The sequence below is a fragment of the Sinocyclocheilus rhinocerous genome, unplaced genomic scaffold (genome assembly GCF_001515625.1).
Source record: "Sinocyclocheilus rhinocerous isolate Xijiao unplaced genomic scaffold, SAMN03320098_v1.1 scaffold1063, whole genome shotgun sequence".
Lineage (NCBI taxonomy): Eukaryota > Metazoa > Chordata > Actinopteri > Cypriniformes > Cyprinidae > Sinocyclocheilus > Sinocyclocheilus rhinocerous.
The window spans coordinates 315,625-334,389 of NW_015625586.1; the positions used below are offsets into that span (position 1 = coordinate 315,625).

At 37.1% G+C, this 18,765-nt stretch overlaps 2 protein-coding genes across 2 annotated transcripts in view; both read right to left on the reverse strand.

Moving 5' to 3' along the window:
- The window catches only part of LOC107754185 (vesicular glutamate transporter 1-like), a 28,220-nt gene extending 23,915 nt beyond the window's left edge, over positions 1–4,305 (reverse strand). The window contains exon 1 of the mRNA XM_016570550.1: positions 4,182–4,305. Within this exon, the coding sequence (XP_016426036.1) occupies positions 4,182–4,243 (62 nt within the window). The 5' untranslated portion in view covers positions 4,244–4,305. The remainder of the gene's footprint in view (positions 1–4,181) is intronic.
- A 2,572-nt stretch (positions 4,306–6,877) lies between these two features.
- slc6a16a (solute carrier family 6 member 16a) lies at positions 6,878–17,402 on the reverse strand. Its single transcript, XM_016570607.1, has 11 exons — positions 17,174–17,402; positions 12,087–12,318; positions 11,852–12,009; positions 10,869–10,995; positions 9,259–9,434; positions 8,821–8,931; positions 8,495–8,736; positions 7,754–7,934; positions 7,426–7,627; positions 7,172–7,331; positions 6,878–7,068 (listed from the first exon to the last, which is right to left on the reverse strand). Exons 2-11 carry the CDS (start codon positions 12,316–12,318, stop codon positions 6,885–6,887), a joined length of 1,773 nt encoding a protein of 590 aa, XP_016426093.1. The 5' UTR covers positions 17,174–17,402; the 3' UTR covers positions 6,878–6,884.
- Between the last annotated feature and the right edge of the window lie 1,363 nt (positions 17,403–18,765).

Sequence of the window (18,765 nt, forward strand, 5' to 3'; positions counted from 1 at the left end):
TATATATATATATATATATATATATATATGAGCTACTTCCAGCAGGATTATGTGTGCATTCAGTGGAGTTGTGAATGACCATGAGGAGACGCAACTGATGCTGATAGGTTGCATGAAAATTACAGTATAATCAATGTAGTACATCCAGATTGCATTCATACTACACACATTCATACTATAGTACTACGTAAGTGCTTACTAACTAAAGTACTTATTCAAAAGAAAGTATGTGATTTCAGACATAGCCACCTTTTAGCCTACATAATTTTCAACAATGAACAATGACAGTTTTACAATATTTACATGTTGCAGGACAGCATTATGATTATTTACGATGAACATGTATTACACCATGTGACCATCACAGATAAAAAAAAAAAAATACAGAATTACAAATCATGCTCTAATGCATCTCATATTGTAGTGCAAGATCATGTTACATGGTTCATTACTGTTGCAAAATTGTATTTAAGAGGTAAGACATGTAGATTTCTGCTGACACCAAAGGTCTTTTACGCACACAAGCACATCAAACATACATTGACACACATGCACTCTTTCCCATTTAATCTTGCTGTAAGAGGATGAAGGCACAACAGTCAAAAAAAATTACATAATCCTACAGTTCTCTCTCCCTGCCCCCTCTCTCTCTCTCTGACCATCACTTCATCTATGTTCTGTTCATCCTTTTATCATCTTGTCTCACTATCCTGTTGTTTCATGTACAGAGAGGTGTTCTGATCTGAATCTACTCGCCACTCTGACCTTGTTTGGTTAATTTCATGAAAAATTCTGATGATATTGTAAAAAGGTAACAGATTAAAACTCATCCACAAATCTCGTTTGCCCCTCCCCTACACATTTCTTTCTGTTCTACCATCAGTGTTGTTCTAGGATTTTTATGCCAAACTCCTCTGACCCTCCCCTGCGTCTATTGAACAGATTGGGTCTCAGTGGGACCGTGTCACCTGGGGAGATACTTCCCCCCTCCTGACACACACACACACACACACACACATGCAAACTTATACACATCCCAGCAGCCTGACCTTCACATGCTTTCAGATAAGCAGTCTAGTCAACACGAAAAACAGGAACGACAAACAAGAATAAAAATCTGTGCAAAATAGTGCCTGGCACAGTTAAGAAACATTATCTTACCACAATTGGTAAGATGCTTAATTGTAAATGCAAGTTTTAATTTAATTTTTAGTTAAGACCTAAATGTTTCTCTTGGAATCAGAACGTGTCAGAAATCTGAACAAAAATTGAATTCATTATGGAACAAAGATATTAATGAGTACAAGATATTTGAGTGTTTCTTCAACTACTGGCACTTACATGCATGCTAAACTTGGGTCATCACAAATAATTTTTTTTTTTAAAAGTTAGTGTATTTGGTTATGAAAGAGAGATGAAGCACATGCTTTGAAATAAGATGTGATGTGTAAAAATCACTGAAGTAAAATAATTGTGTAAACAGAATAGCTGGAGTCACGTGATGCTCTCAACTTAAGTGGCATGGTTTCGCCAAACTCCAGCGACCATTGTGCTATTTTCATATTTTTACAAAGAACTGTGTGGCTGTTTCATTTTAATTCTCAGCATATAACTCCTATGTCAGGAACCATTCTCACAAGCTCCCAATAAACAGAATAGCTGTAATTGATCAAACTTTAATTTTGTCAAATGATTTACTATGTGTGAAAATGGTATTTGAATTATGTATTCAGGATCATAAAGCTATGAAATTATCCCTTGCAAAACAAGAGTCTTAAAAATGTTTACAATGTATACAGATGTCAATGATTTTTTAAGAAAAATTTGTATTTACCTGTGAGCCATATGTTGGCCATTGTCAACAAACAGTGAAAAGTGTGTTTTAAGAGAATTTACTATATTAAAAAACCAAATTTCACAGGTCTGAAAAAGCATCTATTCCTCAATGAGGGATGACTGAATGTGCAGAGTGAGGTGGAGAGATGGAGGAGGGATGACAGAGGGAAAACTGCAGGTGTGAGGTGTGTGCTTGCTGGCCTGTGAGGCTGAAACAGTAGGAGAAGGAGACGCATTGCTGAGCTTTGAATGATTAATCAGCTGCTGATGCTTTCTCTAAAATATTATCAGGGACACAGAGTCACAGCTAAAGAGGAGAGGCAGAAATCCAGATCAGCAGTTTACTTTTAACACAAACTTTTCCACAGATACAATGCCTTTCGTTTCACACTACACTTAAAGGCACAGGTTATCAAATATGAGATTTATTCGAAAAGTTATATTAGGCTAAATTCACTCACTGAGGGAAACTACTGCGCACATGCAGCGCCGCTAAAAAATGGGAGTCGCGTGCCGCCCTTCTCTTAATCCAGCGAGATCACAGAGAAGAGGAAGTGATGGGGAGGGGGCGTGCAGGGATTTGTAGGGCCGACAGCTGTGTGTGTTTCTCATGGGCTATTTTCGAGTTGGATTTAAATGTTTCGTTGCTACCTAAAATCCATTGGAAGCGTACGTGAGAAAGCGCATGGTTATGCAAAATGTTATGGGATGATATTAGACTCTAAATGATTAATAGATGCACGCACAATTATCCATGTGTCACCATTGGATATTGACGTGACTGTGTGATGATCTTGTATATTTATTTTAAATACTTTTTTTATAAAACAGGACATTGATGTTAGTGGTTATCAAACATTTTTCCAGGCATTAGATGAACTTTTTCTTGAAAGGGATGTACTTTGACCTTTGAGCAGTTCATCCTGTCTGAATTTGCACCTAAGACAGATATCGAATTAACAAGGTATTTAAAACACTCCCCCGCCAGCCAAATGTGCTCAACACCAAATCTGTCAAGACAAAATACTTCCTTCCTTCTTAATTAGTTGTAAAACATAATACAGTTTAGTTGTTGAAGTAATTACTTTATTTAGCTACCATTCATTCTTATTACTAATAGGCTAGCATATAAAATAGCCTACTTGTTCTTTTTGTAGGCTATGGAACGTTTGTATTATGTTTACTACTAAGTACTCATGGCGTATTAAGACCAAATTTGGCCATTGACTTCCTGTTCTCTGAGAGCGGTCCGCTTTATTAACTAGTGCGTGGAATCAGAACTTGCAAATGTTCTGAGCGCGAGCTGTTCGGTGATGCGCAACGCTACCTGAGGCTTAGGTGGAATAAAAAGGTTCATTTGAAATAACTCGCTCACGCGCACAGTAGGCATGGGCCGATTACCGGTTTCAAGGTATACCGCGATTTGAAAATGTCACGGTTTCAAAACCGCTAATATTTTCCGTTGTACTGTTCCTGCGGTATGCGCTGTTTTTCGTGTGTCCTCAAAGACTGAAAGTGTAGGAATCCCTCAGGTTGAGTGCAGTGTAGAGAGTAACACAATCCTCCTCCTCCTGTTGGTGCGAGCGAGCGCTCAGTCACCTGTGTGTGTGTATGACGACTGAAGGAGCTTCCTCTGGAACTTACGCGATCGGCAACAGGCCATTTTTTGTCTTATTGCAAGCAACTCGTCTCGACTTGCACAAACTGCGTTGCAATGCAATCGTTTTCTAAAATGTAATTTATGTGAAAATATGAAGTCTGTAAACGCCCGTTAACACAGGCTAGAGACGTTGAAGACGGAGGTTATCATACCGTCAAAATCTCATACCGGCCCATGCCTAGCGCACAGATACTAGAGAGAGCAAGCCATCAACGCCATGAGTCGGATGGCACCGGGTTAGCCGCGAACTAATCTGATCCTTCTGGACAATCTCCTCAATCGGACAGAGTGGACGCATTACATGCAAACAGATTACATAAGAAGACCTTTGACTGAGAGTCAATCACGACAAGGGTTTGCACCTGACATCTTGAGTTGAGGCAGGATACACATGCACAGAGAAGGGAACACAGCACTTTTTGGCTACAGTGAACTTGATATAATACGGTTCCACCAGCATCTTTCCTCAGTAAATGTGCTGTCAGCTCAGGTCACTGACATAAACTCATCGCCTTTGAATTCCAGAAGTTTTCTCAACACCTCAATTTCGACGTAAATCACTTTTGAACACTATGTTTAGTTTTTAAACAAGAATACACAGAAACCAAGAGAGAAATATAAAACAATTAAAGGAAAACTTCTTAAAGTACCAAAATGCTTTGAGGATAGCAAGATACTTCCTCACCTGTGTATTTTCCCCAATGTTTTTCCTGCCTGAGCCTTAAAGCGGTCTGGACGGATCTCCATCCTCGCGACTTCCGAGTCCGACCGGTATGCTCCTGTCCCGTGCGCCTCTCTCTCTCTCTCTCTCTCTCAGATTTGCCTTACTATCTGTAGTTCAGTTATCTCTCTCTCTGTGTCCGTGGTCCAGAATATATTATAGCCTAATAATATATATAATATGCTAACACAATAGATGTCTCATAAAGCATAAAGACATTGACATATTTTTTATATAATCAATAAAAGCTTTTTTTTAGCTGCTACATTCCTCATGTAATTAACCTTTTATAGTCTATAGTAGGCTATATCACACAGTCTGTCACCTGTAAATAAAAGTTGTGTTTGTGCGCAGAGTTTCTCAGCATCGTGTGATGGTACCTGAGGTCCCTGTGTGAAAGTTTATGTGCAGTCTATCGCCACCTTGCGTTTACTACAGTGATATAGTGTATTTGCAGATTTAAATAATACTGATAATTTGGCAATTCATTAATAATGCAGTTATATAATAATTATAACTGCTTGCCAGATAATGTAAGATTTCATATAGCCTAAAATCTAAATCAACCGGTTGTCAGGTCAAATTCTTATTTTCATAATAATAGCATGAAAACAGACTGAATCAACCTGTCTATATTTTTTGGATGGTTACACAAACAAACATTCTTTTAGGTTAAGGATAAGGTATATCAGGTAAAAATAGCTCACAAAGGTTTTCACTTCATACAGATGGGTTTTTAATGTTCCACATATAATAAATAAAATAAAAGGTGTAACTATAGAGTCTAAAGAAAATTTTAGAGGAAAATAGTTAAATTGTTTAATTTTGTGTGCATTTTCCCTGACATTATTACAGTTTCATTCTGCTTTCTTTAAATTCTGGTCTGAAATCCGTTCTGTCTTAAAACCCCTTCGCAACAATATTTATTATGAAAACTGTATAAAATTTTAAAAATATTTGAATTGAACTTAAGTGAACTTATAATCTTCTAAAAACATACTGGTAAACAAAATAAATATTAATGAAAGAAATGTGCTCTCACATCTATGACCAAAGAACTTTTTATTTGGTACAGACAATATGCAGTGACTCTTCAGCATGGCACAAATTGTGATGGTAATTACAAAATATTGTTTTTGACACACACTCTAAAGTATCCAAACTATTCTGTATGTACTGTCAAATTACATTACAACAGAAGTGAATGAATAAAAAGAATACTCACAAATGAAGTAAACATGCAAACACCTCCATAATGCTTTCCCACCCCTAATAACCATCAAAGGACCATGAAATTAATCTGTAGTATTTGTGTTCACACACCTGATTCAAGCTGAGGGTCCACATAGCAGTCATTTATTAACTGTTCTGCATTGTTCTTCTGATCTCACAATTCAATGATACTGTAAACTGTGCACTATGAATGTAAAGCCTTTTCTTCCTGTGCAGTCAAAGTTTGGCATCATGAGTTATGGCTTAAATTGCATTGTATTACATGTACCAGTGGAGTTGTACAAACCGGAAAATTAAAACATATATGTGAGCCTGGACCACAAAACCAGTCATAAGGGTCAATTTTCGAAAAATCCATACAATGCATTTTTGGCTATTGCTACAAATATACTAGTGTTATTTATGTCCAGGGTCACATATGTAGATATATTAGGAGTGGGTGGGTGATGCTCAACCATGAGCTGTGCTTTCTGTTTGACAAAGTAGCTTTAACCTATTATTTGTGCAATCTGCGCCATTTGATAGTCAGATCATTTATACTATCATCTGTGGCTTTACTAAAAACATTGTAGTATTTTACGGTCACTGAAAACTACAAAATAATTTGTGTACTTAATTTACATCCGACATTTATGTTGACTTTTCATGTAACTCTATTAATAACATATAACAATTTCCTCTTGATATTATAACCATTTCCAGGCTAAAACAAGCTTATTAAAAAAGTTAACAACTAATATTTTCATACTCAAAGAAACTTTGAACCTCTAAAAACCATTTCCTTGCAGAAAAGTATACAAAAATATTAGTATTCTAGTAACATTGATAATTCTGATACATTTTTAAAAACTGCCTCCACCAGCTATATTCTGTATGACATGAGTGTAATTTCATGATGTCCTTTGGAGAAGCTGTAATTTGATATTAATTCTAAGTGTGCATCTTTCTTAGAGGAATAGTTCACCTAAAAATGAAAATTTGCTAAAAATTTACTCACACTCAGGCCATCCCAGATTTGCAGTGAATGGGTGCCGTCAGAATGGTATTGAGGTTGGAGAGAGTGCTAGTTATTCTCTCCGCTTACTGACAATTCCTGCCGGACCTGAGACTCGAACCCATGACCTTCGGGTTACAATTCTGTCATTAATTACTCACCCTCTTGTCGATCCAAACCCGGAAGACCTTCATTCATTCATTTCTGGACCTTGACCGTGGTAGTTGCATTGTTGTCTATGCAGGGTCAGAAAGCTCTCGGATTTCTTAAAAAATATCTTAATTTGTGTTCTGAAGATGAATGAAGGACTTACAGGTTTTATAACGACATGAGGGTGAGTAATCAATGACAGAATTTTTGGGTGAACTATCCCTTTAAAGGTATCTACAGTCATCATTCTTTTTTTTTTTTACATGGAAGTTAGTTTATAATGGTCCATCTCATTTGAGAGTGTATAATACCGTGGTGTGGTTCCAAGCTGTGTAAGTGGGCCGTTTGAAGACCATGCGGAGAAGACTAGCAGCCAGCAGTCCCACCATGCCGAGCAGACACACATACTTCCACAAATAGCGATAAATCACCGGAGGGCGCCAGTGCAGCATCACCTCCACATCATCCAAGAAACTGGAGAACAGCAAATACAATGAGGATCAAAAAAACTACACACGGCCGATCACACAAACCATATTAACCCCAAGATAATCATCTTAAAAATCTATCATCTCACCGATCAGCACCGTAAATCCACGCCACGCTGAAGGTTTCAAAAACCACAACGATGATCAGTGGCAGTGTGGCAGAATAGTCATCAAACATGGTCACAAAATAGTTGCCACTTCTCTGAGTGAACAGCAGGCCAATGAAGAAGCCCAGGATACAGCTACACACTGCAAATTATACAAATGATACAGCCAAGTTATGTGACATTTACAGCCACGGCACAATATCCTTTAGTATATGAGCATGTCTATTTGTGTGTACCCGTCAACATGGTCTTGTGGCGCCCGAGCACTCGGAAGTTGTCCATGAGTGGGGTAAGAATCCCCTGCATGGTGCCAAACATGGTGGAGAGGCCTAAATTCAGCAGCATGAGGAAGAACAAAGTCGACCAAAATGGACTTGCTGGAAACAATGCCATCGCCTCTGTAAATGCTATGAACGCCAAACCCGTGCCCTCCACACCCTAAGAGAAATAGAAACAGGATCAACGCAGATGGACTCTCACAACCAGAAACAGTTTCATTATGATAGTGAGACACATTTGGATACTGAATATGCACTGAAGCACATACATATATGTGAATCCCACCTTGCTCATTTCTCTTTCCAGGTCACAGTCAGTGATGTTTGACCCTAGCAGGCTTCCATAGTGGCTGTACCATTCTCTGTAGTCTTGAAGAGTCACTGATTCGGGGTCTGAAATGTTGAACCATGGCCACCAATGCTCCGACGAACCTGTTGTAGCCATTCCTGCCATCCTGGCCACATTACTACAGAGTGATATTAACATTACATGTAATATCAATATAAAGAAATTGTGAAATCATTTTTAGTAACAGAGAAAAACTATTATCTGGATCTATTGTATATACAGTGCCCTCCACTAATATTGGCACCCTTGGTAAGTATGAGCGAAGGTGGCTGTGAAGGGGGGGGGGATCTCATAATGAAATAAACGTTGTTATGAAGAATTTCTAGGGGTGCCAATAATTGTGGCTATTGGAGAAAAACATTTATTTCATAATGTGAGTTTCCCCCACTTTCAAATTGTTTTACTTCAATGAAAGGTTATAATTTTGTGATTATATTTTGTAATATTCAAAGAAAAAGTTATTTTAAATTGTAATAATATTTCACATTATTACTGTTTTTACTCTGAATTTGTTCAAATGTAGCTTTGGTGAGCATGAGAGACTTTGTTCAAAAACATTTAAAAATATGTGTGAACAGTGATGTGTGTCTATTTCATAACACTTTCATAAATTAAAGTGAGAGATACAATTGTATTTCAAGCAAAAAAGGAGGAAAATGAACACAGATTCTCACTTACGCTGCAACACAACCCAAAGCAATGTTCTTAGCTCTGAAACCGAGGACCACAAAGACAACCAGAGAGGCCAATACTGAGGTCATGAAGTTGATGCCTGAGACCATGATGGCGTCCCGGTGGCAGTTGTTATGCACAGGATTGTAGGACGAGTAAGCGATCACAGAGCCGTAACCCAGACCCAGTGCGAAGAACACCTGTGTAGCAGCCTGACGCCACACCTGCACTTCCCCCCAAATCTCCAGCTAATAAAGACAGGGAGGAATAGACTATGATTACACAATCACATTTAGATATTGCATTTGATGGGAGTGAGCTCTTGTTGTCACCTTAGGATAAAACATATATTTGATGCCCTCTACAGCGCCGTCCAACATGACCCCTCTGATTAGAAAACAGATCAACACAGCGTAAGGGAACACAGAGGAGAAATACATCACCTAAAGAAAAGAAGAGACAGATCATGATCTTTTTATGTTTTGATTTCACTATGAAACATCTGCTGATTCCATTTATTTACATGTTTTGCCAACAATTTTGAACACACTGGGAACCAAATATCCCTTCAAGGATACTAAAACCTCACAAAAATAGCAAAACACCAACATTGCAGGAAAATGGCTTGATACAATTCTTTATTTTTTACAATATAGTAAGCTTTGTCTGAGGTTAAGGGATAGAAAATATCATTCGCTCAGTAACAAACAATAGATTTACAAGAAAAGTCTCCAACATGATAGAGAAACAAACATGTGTGCATGGTATACCTTAGCAGAAGACTTGATGCCCTTGATCATTGCGAGACACACTAAAGCCCAGGCTGCAAGCAGGCAACCGGTCATGATGGGGTTAAACTCTCCTGACTGATCTATGGAGTCTGAGATATCCAGAGCCTTTCTGAACCAGAAATATGAGGTAGGAGAGCTTGACGCACATTCCTTCACTAAGACAAGAAGATGAGATGTGTTACAACACAGCCGTACAAAAACCCTTTATATCAAAGTCACGCAATATACAAAGAGTATAATTATCAGGGATGTATGTGAGTAACTGACTAGTGAAGTGCTCATTAGTGGATTGCTAACACTATTCAATTTTTTTTCCATATTTGAATAGAAAAACTGATTTTCCTTTGTGCCTTTGCCTAAGGCAATAACGAAATGTATTCTTCCATTGAACCCTTGACCTAAAGTTTGAATGCAGTGTGTTTTACTGTTATTTTAAAAACTTGATGTTTTCATTACTGCATACTGTGCGTTTAATTTTCCCAAATTTTTTTTTATTTATTTATTTATTTTTCATATTTTATTTGTTTGTTCATTTTTGTCTTTTGGAAACCGTTATTGCTTATATAATACTTTAAAATAAAACTAAATATAAATTTCACATACATACATTATTTTAATATATTTTCATGTGATGGCAAAACTGACTTTTCAGCAGCCACTGTCACATGATCCTTTAGAAATCATTAAAATATGCAGATTTGCTGCTCGAGAAACATTTCTTATTATTATCAGTTTAAAACAGTTGTGATGCTTTAAATTAAACGTATTACTTATTTTCAGGACTTTATGATGAAAAGAAAGTTCAAAGGAACAGCATTAATTTAACAATTTTTGTATTATAAATATCTTTACTGTCACTTTTGATCCGTGTAATGCATCCTTGCTGAATAAAAGTATTAATTTCTTAAAAAAAAAAAAAAAAAACTTTCTGACCTCAAACTTTTGAATAGTACTATGGTAAGAAACTAATTACTCATTTTATGTGTATATGGCAAGCGGCAACCTCCCCGTCTCTCTCGTGAAGCCAACACGGAAGTGACTAAAACGGTCATTCATCAACTGGCCGCTAGAGGCTGGCTCCAAAAGGGAGTCAGTCCCATAGACTCCCCATGTTAAAATGCCCAACTTTACAGCAGAAAAAAATGTGTTTCCAGCCTGGTGCAAAAAGTGGTTTTGGTCTATATAGCTAATTTTGCCCTTCATGACAACTGTGAGGGGGGTGAATTTTTTTTTATAAGTCATCCGTTTAAATTATGTTAAGCCTTAAAGTTCTGCATAATTAAGGGCGTGGCTTGAGTGACAGGTGGATTGCCGCTGCCGTCACCGGCATTGAGCTAGGTGGGTGTGGTTTCAGCAACCAGCTCCCGCCTCTTTGCCCATTTTCGATTATCTGGGAGTGACACGCGGTGATGAGCTGCAAAGATGGCGACGGCCGGCTCCGCCCACTTTGAGCTTCAAAAACTCTCTTCAGAATCCAATGGGTGACGTCACAGACACTACGCCCATGTTTTTATACAGTCTATGGTATATGACTACAAAATGACTCGAAATGGCCATTTCAAGTGATTATGTGTTTGTGAGCAACATACCTGTCTGGTTTGAGATCATATCTACAGGACACTGTTCCCATGGCAATGGATACTGGAATGAATTCCCCATATAGAACAGAGACCAGGCAATGATCACATTATAGTACAGGGCCACGAAGAAACAAACCTGAGAAAAACAAGAGCAGCATGAAAACGCCTGTGTAGATATATCATTTTAAACTGAACAGAATAGTCATTGTCATTATCTTTACTGGTTCTGTTACTGAAAGACAAACTCAGATAACCTCCCATATCGTGTAAGATACCAACATTATGGAACTTATGGTCTTACTGACAATCTGATACTGTTATCATACAAGCACACATATGCAAAAGCACACAGGAAATCCTCTTATATTTTCGTACAGAGAGGAAATACTCCCACTCCTCACATACAAACACAGAATATATATCAACATGCGTGTATAGATTGCAGCTACTTTAGAAACACTTCTCATAACAGTGAACTAAAGCTGGCTGCGTTTTTTTAAAGCCTCAGAATAAAACTGACACTTCTGTTTTGACAATTCTACCCAGCATGATACAAATATTTTCTCTAAATGTTCTAATTTTATTGCATCAGCCACAAAATATTTGTGGCTTTTTTGCCTGTATACAGACACATTTCCTGTTGCAACTAATCTAGGGATTTACAGAAGCTAAAGCCCATAAATCAAGTTTAAAAAATCCCATGTCATGTAACCACCCGACGAAACATGACACCTTTCAGCTTGTTTTAAATATACACTCACCAATAACACCTCTGAAAAAATGTCAACACACTATTTTTGTCTATCTTTGTTATAATGTATACTATGCACTGGAAAATATATATATATATATATATATATTAATGTGTACACACGTCTACATGTATATTTCTATGCATATACGTGTATATATAAGCTCAATGTTATAATGCAATAAAATCATTTTCTTCAAGTACTAAAATATTAGTTATTCTCATATAGAGAGTGTTTTACCATGCAGCTGGAGTAACCGATGCCGGCGAGGCGAGGTGAGATGTGCTTCCAGACCCCGATGCTGCCCTGACGGATGCTCTGCCCAGCGGCCAGCTCCATGAAGAACAGAGGAACCCCGATAATGAGCAACAGCATCACATACAGTAACATAAAGGCACCTGAAGACAGAGAGTGTGTGATTACGTTAACAAACAGCTCAATTTCACAAAGACATACAATAAACAAAAGTACCCACCTCCTCCATTTTGGTGGCAGAGATAGGGGAACCTCCAGACATTGCCCAGGCCAACACTAAAGCCCACCTGAGCGAGCACATACTGCAGCTTACTGTCCCACGCTGGCCTGTCGTCCTCTGGCCCATCAGCACCCGCAGACCCTTCTTCATCTGCCGCCACCAGAGCCGTGTCTGATCGACTCTCAGTCAATACACTACCATCCTCATCATTGGGCAACGGCGGCTTCTCCATCTAGAGAGGACACAACATTTGTCACTAAATGCTGGAGAACATGAACAATGACCAGTCAGTCTTATTTTAGTATGATTCATATACTAATATTTCGAATTAGATTTTATTTTTATATTTTCTGTTTTCATTTTCATTTTAGTTTGTTTTAGTAATGTTGTTATGTGCTCCTTGTCATTTTCATTTCTCTTTATCTTTCATTTTATTTCAGCTTTAGCAATTTTACTACTTCAACTTACTTATTTTAGTTGCATTTCAATTTTTGTTGCATTTTAAAATGTATTTTTGTATTTTATTTCAGCTTTATTTCTATTAATGAAATCCATTTTTAATAGTTTTAGTTACCAATAACAACACTGCTTCCAGCGTAGCTGCTTGTTTTAACCATCATGGTTAAAATGGTGAAACGATTCATTTTTATAATGTTCCTTTCAGGTTCTCAGCAATTAAATTGTTGTCAACAGAAGGTCTAAGACAGTGACGTACAAGAGAAAAGAATATGTTCAACATGATGTTCACAGTACATAAGACACCTTCCTGGACAAGTACACCCATTTCGCAGAAAACCACGGGGAACCGCTAACCCTCTATTTCTCTTCATCTATCTCTCCACTTCGCTGTATTTACCTCTCTCATTTTTTCTTGGACTCTCTCCCTCTTCCCTGGAGAGAAGTGAAAGGATTCATTGTGTTCTTTATGTAAGTTGGAGTGAGTAAAGTCAAAAAGTCAAAACCAACTGGCCATCTCCCTGGTTCCCTCCAGCTATCACTTTTCTTCTCATTTCAAGGTAAACAGAAGATTATGGTGCAGAATGTACAACACTGAGAGCAGAAAACCAGAGTGAAGAGAGGCTAAATGAATTAGTTGCCTTATATTATGTATAGGTCCATGTGCTTGTTTTATTCAACATAATGCATTTTTAAAAAACTTGTAATAATTTATTTTAATCTCTTCTTTTATTAATATAAAATCAGTTTATAATTTGTGTTTTATTTATTTATGGCATACTTTCACTCCTTCTTTGTCACTAACCCGTACAGTACATCTAATTCTCTTTATCTTAGAAATAATCCAGACATTCTCAAGTGGAGATAAAGAGCTCAGCTGAACACAGGCGAATGACAAACATAGAAGTGTGTATGCTTGGTGGCTTAAAGTCTTGTTAATTTGACAAATAATAAATGTTTGCATACAGATCAGGCCAAATATTTAAAAGTAAACAGAAGGCAACCACAGCTACAGCCTGCGAACACAATTCCAGCATCAGAGTCCCGTTGGTTCAAAACTAATTTTGTCAAAAACTGTATTTCACATGATTTTCAACATACAGAGGCCCTCCTTGTGATTGTGAAACACACAACCAGGACTGTACAAGAAAATTTAGGCCAGTTAATTGCTGTTTATTTCCAACTGTTAGAAATCAAAAAGCTCTTTGAGTTGTAGCTTGTTTCCAAGCTAAGGCTCCAGAGATATGGGAACTTACTTAATGTTCGGAGATAAATTACAGTATGTGAAGCACAAATACAGTATGCCACTGATGTAATTAAACAGCTGTAAAAAAAATAATAAATACAAGAAAAAATTTATTCTATGTCATACCGTAGCACCATACAAAAAAACACTGTTTTTCAAATATATTTTACTTACAGTGTTATAGTAACTAATTTAGTTGGCTAATTTAAAGTGAAAAGCACTTCAAGTACTGTACTATAAACTGTAAAATGTTTATGTAACCTCTAGTCCAGCGAGTGAAGTTATTCTACCTCACAAGATTAGTATTTTGTGAGCAAGTAGTACTAGGGATACATAGGTAATCTGATCAAATTTCTATATCTCCCCTTTCTTACAATGTATGTCTTGTTAATTATATGACACTATGTTCACTTAATGATACTATTTATTATGAAAAGTGCTATACAATACAAAGCATTTGGAAAATGAAATTATTTTGTCTCCAGGATTGACGACATACATATCTGGTAACAATTATGCATCAGTGTTCTTGTTTTATTGTAAAAAATAATGCCTACGTTGGTTATTGTATGTGTTTTGTTTTTGTATGATTAACAATGAACAAATAGAAATTAAAAAAAGAAAGAAAGAAAAAACCGTTATGAAAATATTTTTTAATTGAAAAAATCTCTAATATTGGGTAAATATATAAATATATTTTCAACATTATGTTTTAATAATTTTCGTTAAGTGCAATGATAAATGACAGACTTGTCTTTATAATTCAATGCTTTCCAAAGTATAACTGGGTCTGTATACATGAAAATGCATGTCATGTATATAGTTGCCTTTATATTTCATGAAAGGGGATCATCATATTTGCAGGTATTAAAAGGGTTTAAAAAGTTTGAAAACCCCTGAACCGGGGCATAAAGTCATGCGTCTGCATACAGTTTCACAGCTAAAGAGGTCATATGGGTAAACGTTGACTTGAAAGAGTCAGGTCTAGCACTATTTACCCACCGTATGAAGAAGGGCCCAGCTCGGGGATCTAGTAGTAGTAGTAGTATAGATTTTAATGCCATGTCAGCATCTGAGCCTACAAAGTTACATAAATACAAGGGTTGCATAAATATAATCAAATAAACTAACAAAAAGAAAAATATACATGTTTTACATTTACATATAATAAAGATAAAAAAATTATCTGGTAAAATCTTACTAAACAAGACCTTAAGTGAGCTTAATACATAAAAATAATGTTTACTTGCATTAAAAGCGGGACAGTCCAATAAATATGTTTAATGGAAAGAGGGGTCTTGCAAAACATACATAGAGTTGGGTCTTCCTCTGGGATCTAAGCGCTCTCCACTGTGAGAGTGGAAAAGTACAGATGTCCAGATCCCTCTCTTTAGCAAAGACAGAGTGAGAGAGCATGTGAGAGAAGGAGAAAGAGGTGTGTTACTGCGTCAGAGCCGAGTTGACTGACAAGCGGACTTTGTGAAGTGGAAAGTTTTCAAGGTGTCCGATGCCTCTATGATGATCTTGTGACATGAGAAAAGTAAACATCTCATCTCTCTCTTGTCTCCATGCTCTTGCATGTCTAGGTAGCTGTTTGGCATGACTACTCTGCCAATTACACAATAAAGAAAGACAAAAGCTAACTAAACCTAGTGGGAAAGTGAACAGATTTTCTTTGCCTCGTTGTTAATCCTCCGAGTGCCTTTTCTACAAGTGCCAGTGACCTTCCCACTCAACCAGTTATTTGATTGGCTGTGCTATTTTTCTGTGCCAGTCTCATTTGATTTCATTTGCGCAACTGCGCATAAGAGAGCACATGACTATGTAGACAGTATCAACACCACTGACTGAAATATTGAAATTGACACCCTCTCCTTTGCTCTCACTGTCCATGTGGGTACCCACACTGTTTATATTTGTCAGCTTAAAAGAAGCAAATTTTACTTGTGTTTCAGGGTAAGAAAGATAAGAAACAACTTCACGTAAAAAACACAACTTCACATATTACAGCAACTAACAACAAGTCCAATGTTACGATGTTTCAAAATGTTTTTGTCTGCAACAAAAGCTGGCCGTTAATCTTTGTTTTTGAAATATGATTGTTTCTGAAACTGTAAAAATTATTTATTTATTATTTGGTATTTATATGGAAGTTTGTATAAATATTCTATATGATTTTCTAAATTGTGCAGCACTTTGTGTCAACTTCTGTTGCTTTTATTGTGCTATATAAATATATTTTGACTTAAAAGTTTAAATTAATATACACAAGGTACATTTTTGGCTGAAATTTTCTGCAACATCACCAGCTTGGTGCAAATTTGGCAGCTGACGGTATTTTAGGAACATAGGAATTTTAGGAATCCAGGAATATAATATATCACACACCACCAATGCATTTACACTCATTGTTTCTGCCTGCAAATAAACTGTAAATACTGATTAAAGACAGACTTGATCATAGAACCAATTTAATGTATTAAAGAACAAAATCAGTGACTGAGTTAAAGAGGTCATATGATGTTGCTAAAAAGAACAGTATTTTGTGTATTTGGTGTAATTAAATGTGTTTATGTGGTTTAAGGTTAAAAAAACACATTATTTTCCACATAATGTACATTATTGTTGCTCCTCTATGCCCCGCCTTTCTGAAACGCGTTTGTCAGAACACCGGCATTGTAGGCTACTCTCCCAGGAAACAGTCCACGTCCTCCGTAAAATGCGCTGCACACATCTGAATATTTGGGTTGAACTGTTGGAACTGGAACAGTGTTGTAAATATAACTTAACCACTGATTTCTAGTTGTGTCCTCTTTTGGAAGGCCAAACAATGTAGTTTCGCTTTCACAACAAAACACAGCGCCTTCACGACATGGCAGCGGCAACAATACTACAGCGAGAATAAAAGTTACGCCTTCTTTCTTTGCGTGAACATTTGGGCGGCGTTTTACAAATCTTCCCACATAGTGATGTAGATATGTGGGGGCGAGTTTAAACGAGCCGTTTTAGGAGGGCGTGAACCAGTCTTAACTTTTATAAAGAATATCTCTTTGGGTTTGAGACTTTAGTCTTTGCAACTTTAGGGATCTTATCTATTCACGAACAGCTTGTAACACTCTAAAGAGAAAGGAAAACTTAAAATCGCATCGTATGGCCCCTTTAAAACTTTTATGCAAAGTCTCAAATGCAATTGGACACAATTTGATAGTTTCTTACTCGTTTGTTGGTAGAAACTAGTAAGAAAATAAGAACTTCTAAGGTAATGCATCCAACTCCTATCCACACATGCATATACTGTATGTTAAGGAAACGGTTGCAATTCAGTTGAAAAGCTCTCGCTTGTAGCTTATGAGAAAACTTTATGCAGTTCTTTGACTCTTCTTACCTTGCAGCCCGTTTCAGGGGGAGCTGCCTTGTAGTAGTTTTTTTATTTTTTTTTAAACCGTTAATCTTCGACTGGCAGCCTCTGTGTTATCGATTCAGCTAAAAATCCAGTCGTTCAGATCCACTGCAGTATTTTTACCCCGCTCTTGGGTTGGCTGGGGGATCGCCACGTTGGATGGCACGGCTCCGAATGTACAACTTTGGTAAAAAGGCAAATGTAACGCCAGACCCTGACGTTGTGTCGGGTGCTCTGTCATTGGAGAACAACTCATGAGCTTTTTTATCTATGTTGTAACGTGCCCTCCCCCTTCTTGACAGCTCTTTGTGTCACATTACAGAACACGCGGAGCTCCCCTTTTGGGGTCTGCATTCTCTTTATCAAAACACCCACAAATATAACAAAATATCTACCTATATAAATACCTACAACGTAGTAGGTGTATAAAGTCCCTTAAACTGATTTTAAATCACTTGGGGAGCTGCTGTGGACAGTAAAACGAGAGTTTAACCGCTAAGCTCCACCTCGCGCCACGACTCTTGTTTGTATTTTGAATAAGCACATTGTTGTTCATATGCGTTGAGAGCCTATAGAACGTCTGTGGGTACGCATAGATACATCTGCTACAAGAGCAGAAGTGAAGAAGCTAGTTCTTGCAAGAAGAGGCACGTTGACAGGCGTTACATAAGATCACTCATTCTTACCAAGAAGGCCCATTGCAATCAGTGTTGCCAACTAATTTTTAGGGGAAGTTGCTAAAGGAAGATTGATTTGTTACTAAAAGTTGCTAAATGACGCGATGTCATTGCGCGGTGACGTCATCGCGTAATCACAATGCAAAATTGTGTCACTGCATCAAATCTCAGCAAAAAAAAATGTAAATATGTTCATTTAGATGTGTTTATAAAATAGTATAAATGCATAATATAATATTAAAATATAAATAACTTTCTTTACTGAAAGGCCTTAGAGTTATACGGATATGGGCATTATTCTGTATTATTTTGGGACGGGAGATAGGGTTTACATCATGCCTGGGATGAAATTGTGAAAGGCTGACAGTTCTGGAGATTCCAATTGAACCCACTGAGTCGAATCTTTTGAATCCTTCAGTGATTCGTTCAGTTTTTCTGCAGGCACTGCATTCCGCTGACTTGCATTCATTCGCGTGTGACATCGGGAGACCAGAAACAAGCTCATTAGAAAACACTTAGTTTGAAACTTAGTTAAGTTGTATGCGGTGTCATTATGTTATTTCTTGTACTTTTTTTAAACAAAAGTTTAGGGAACATTGCTTGATAATTCGTATGAGGAGAGGACGACATCCCAAACAAAGATGTAGGTTTGCAGTGTCCAATAATATCCAGTGTTGTGAAAAATGGACAGAGCTGGGTAGATTACTTACAAATTGTAGTCCGTTACTGATTTCAAATTACATAACAAAAAATTTAGTTAGTAACGTAATCCATTACATTACACATTTTGGGTAATAAAATCAGGCTACTTTTTAAAATCAGATTATGTTTAGCTTACTTTTGACCTAACTATCACATTATAGGATAAGTGCATTAAACATTACATTACATCAATTAGAA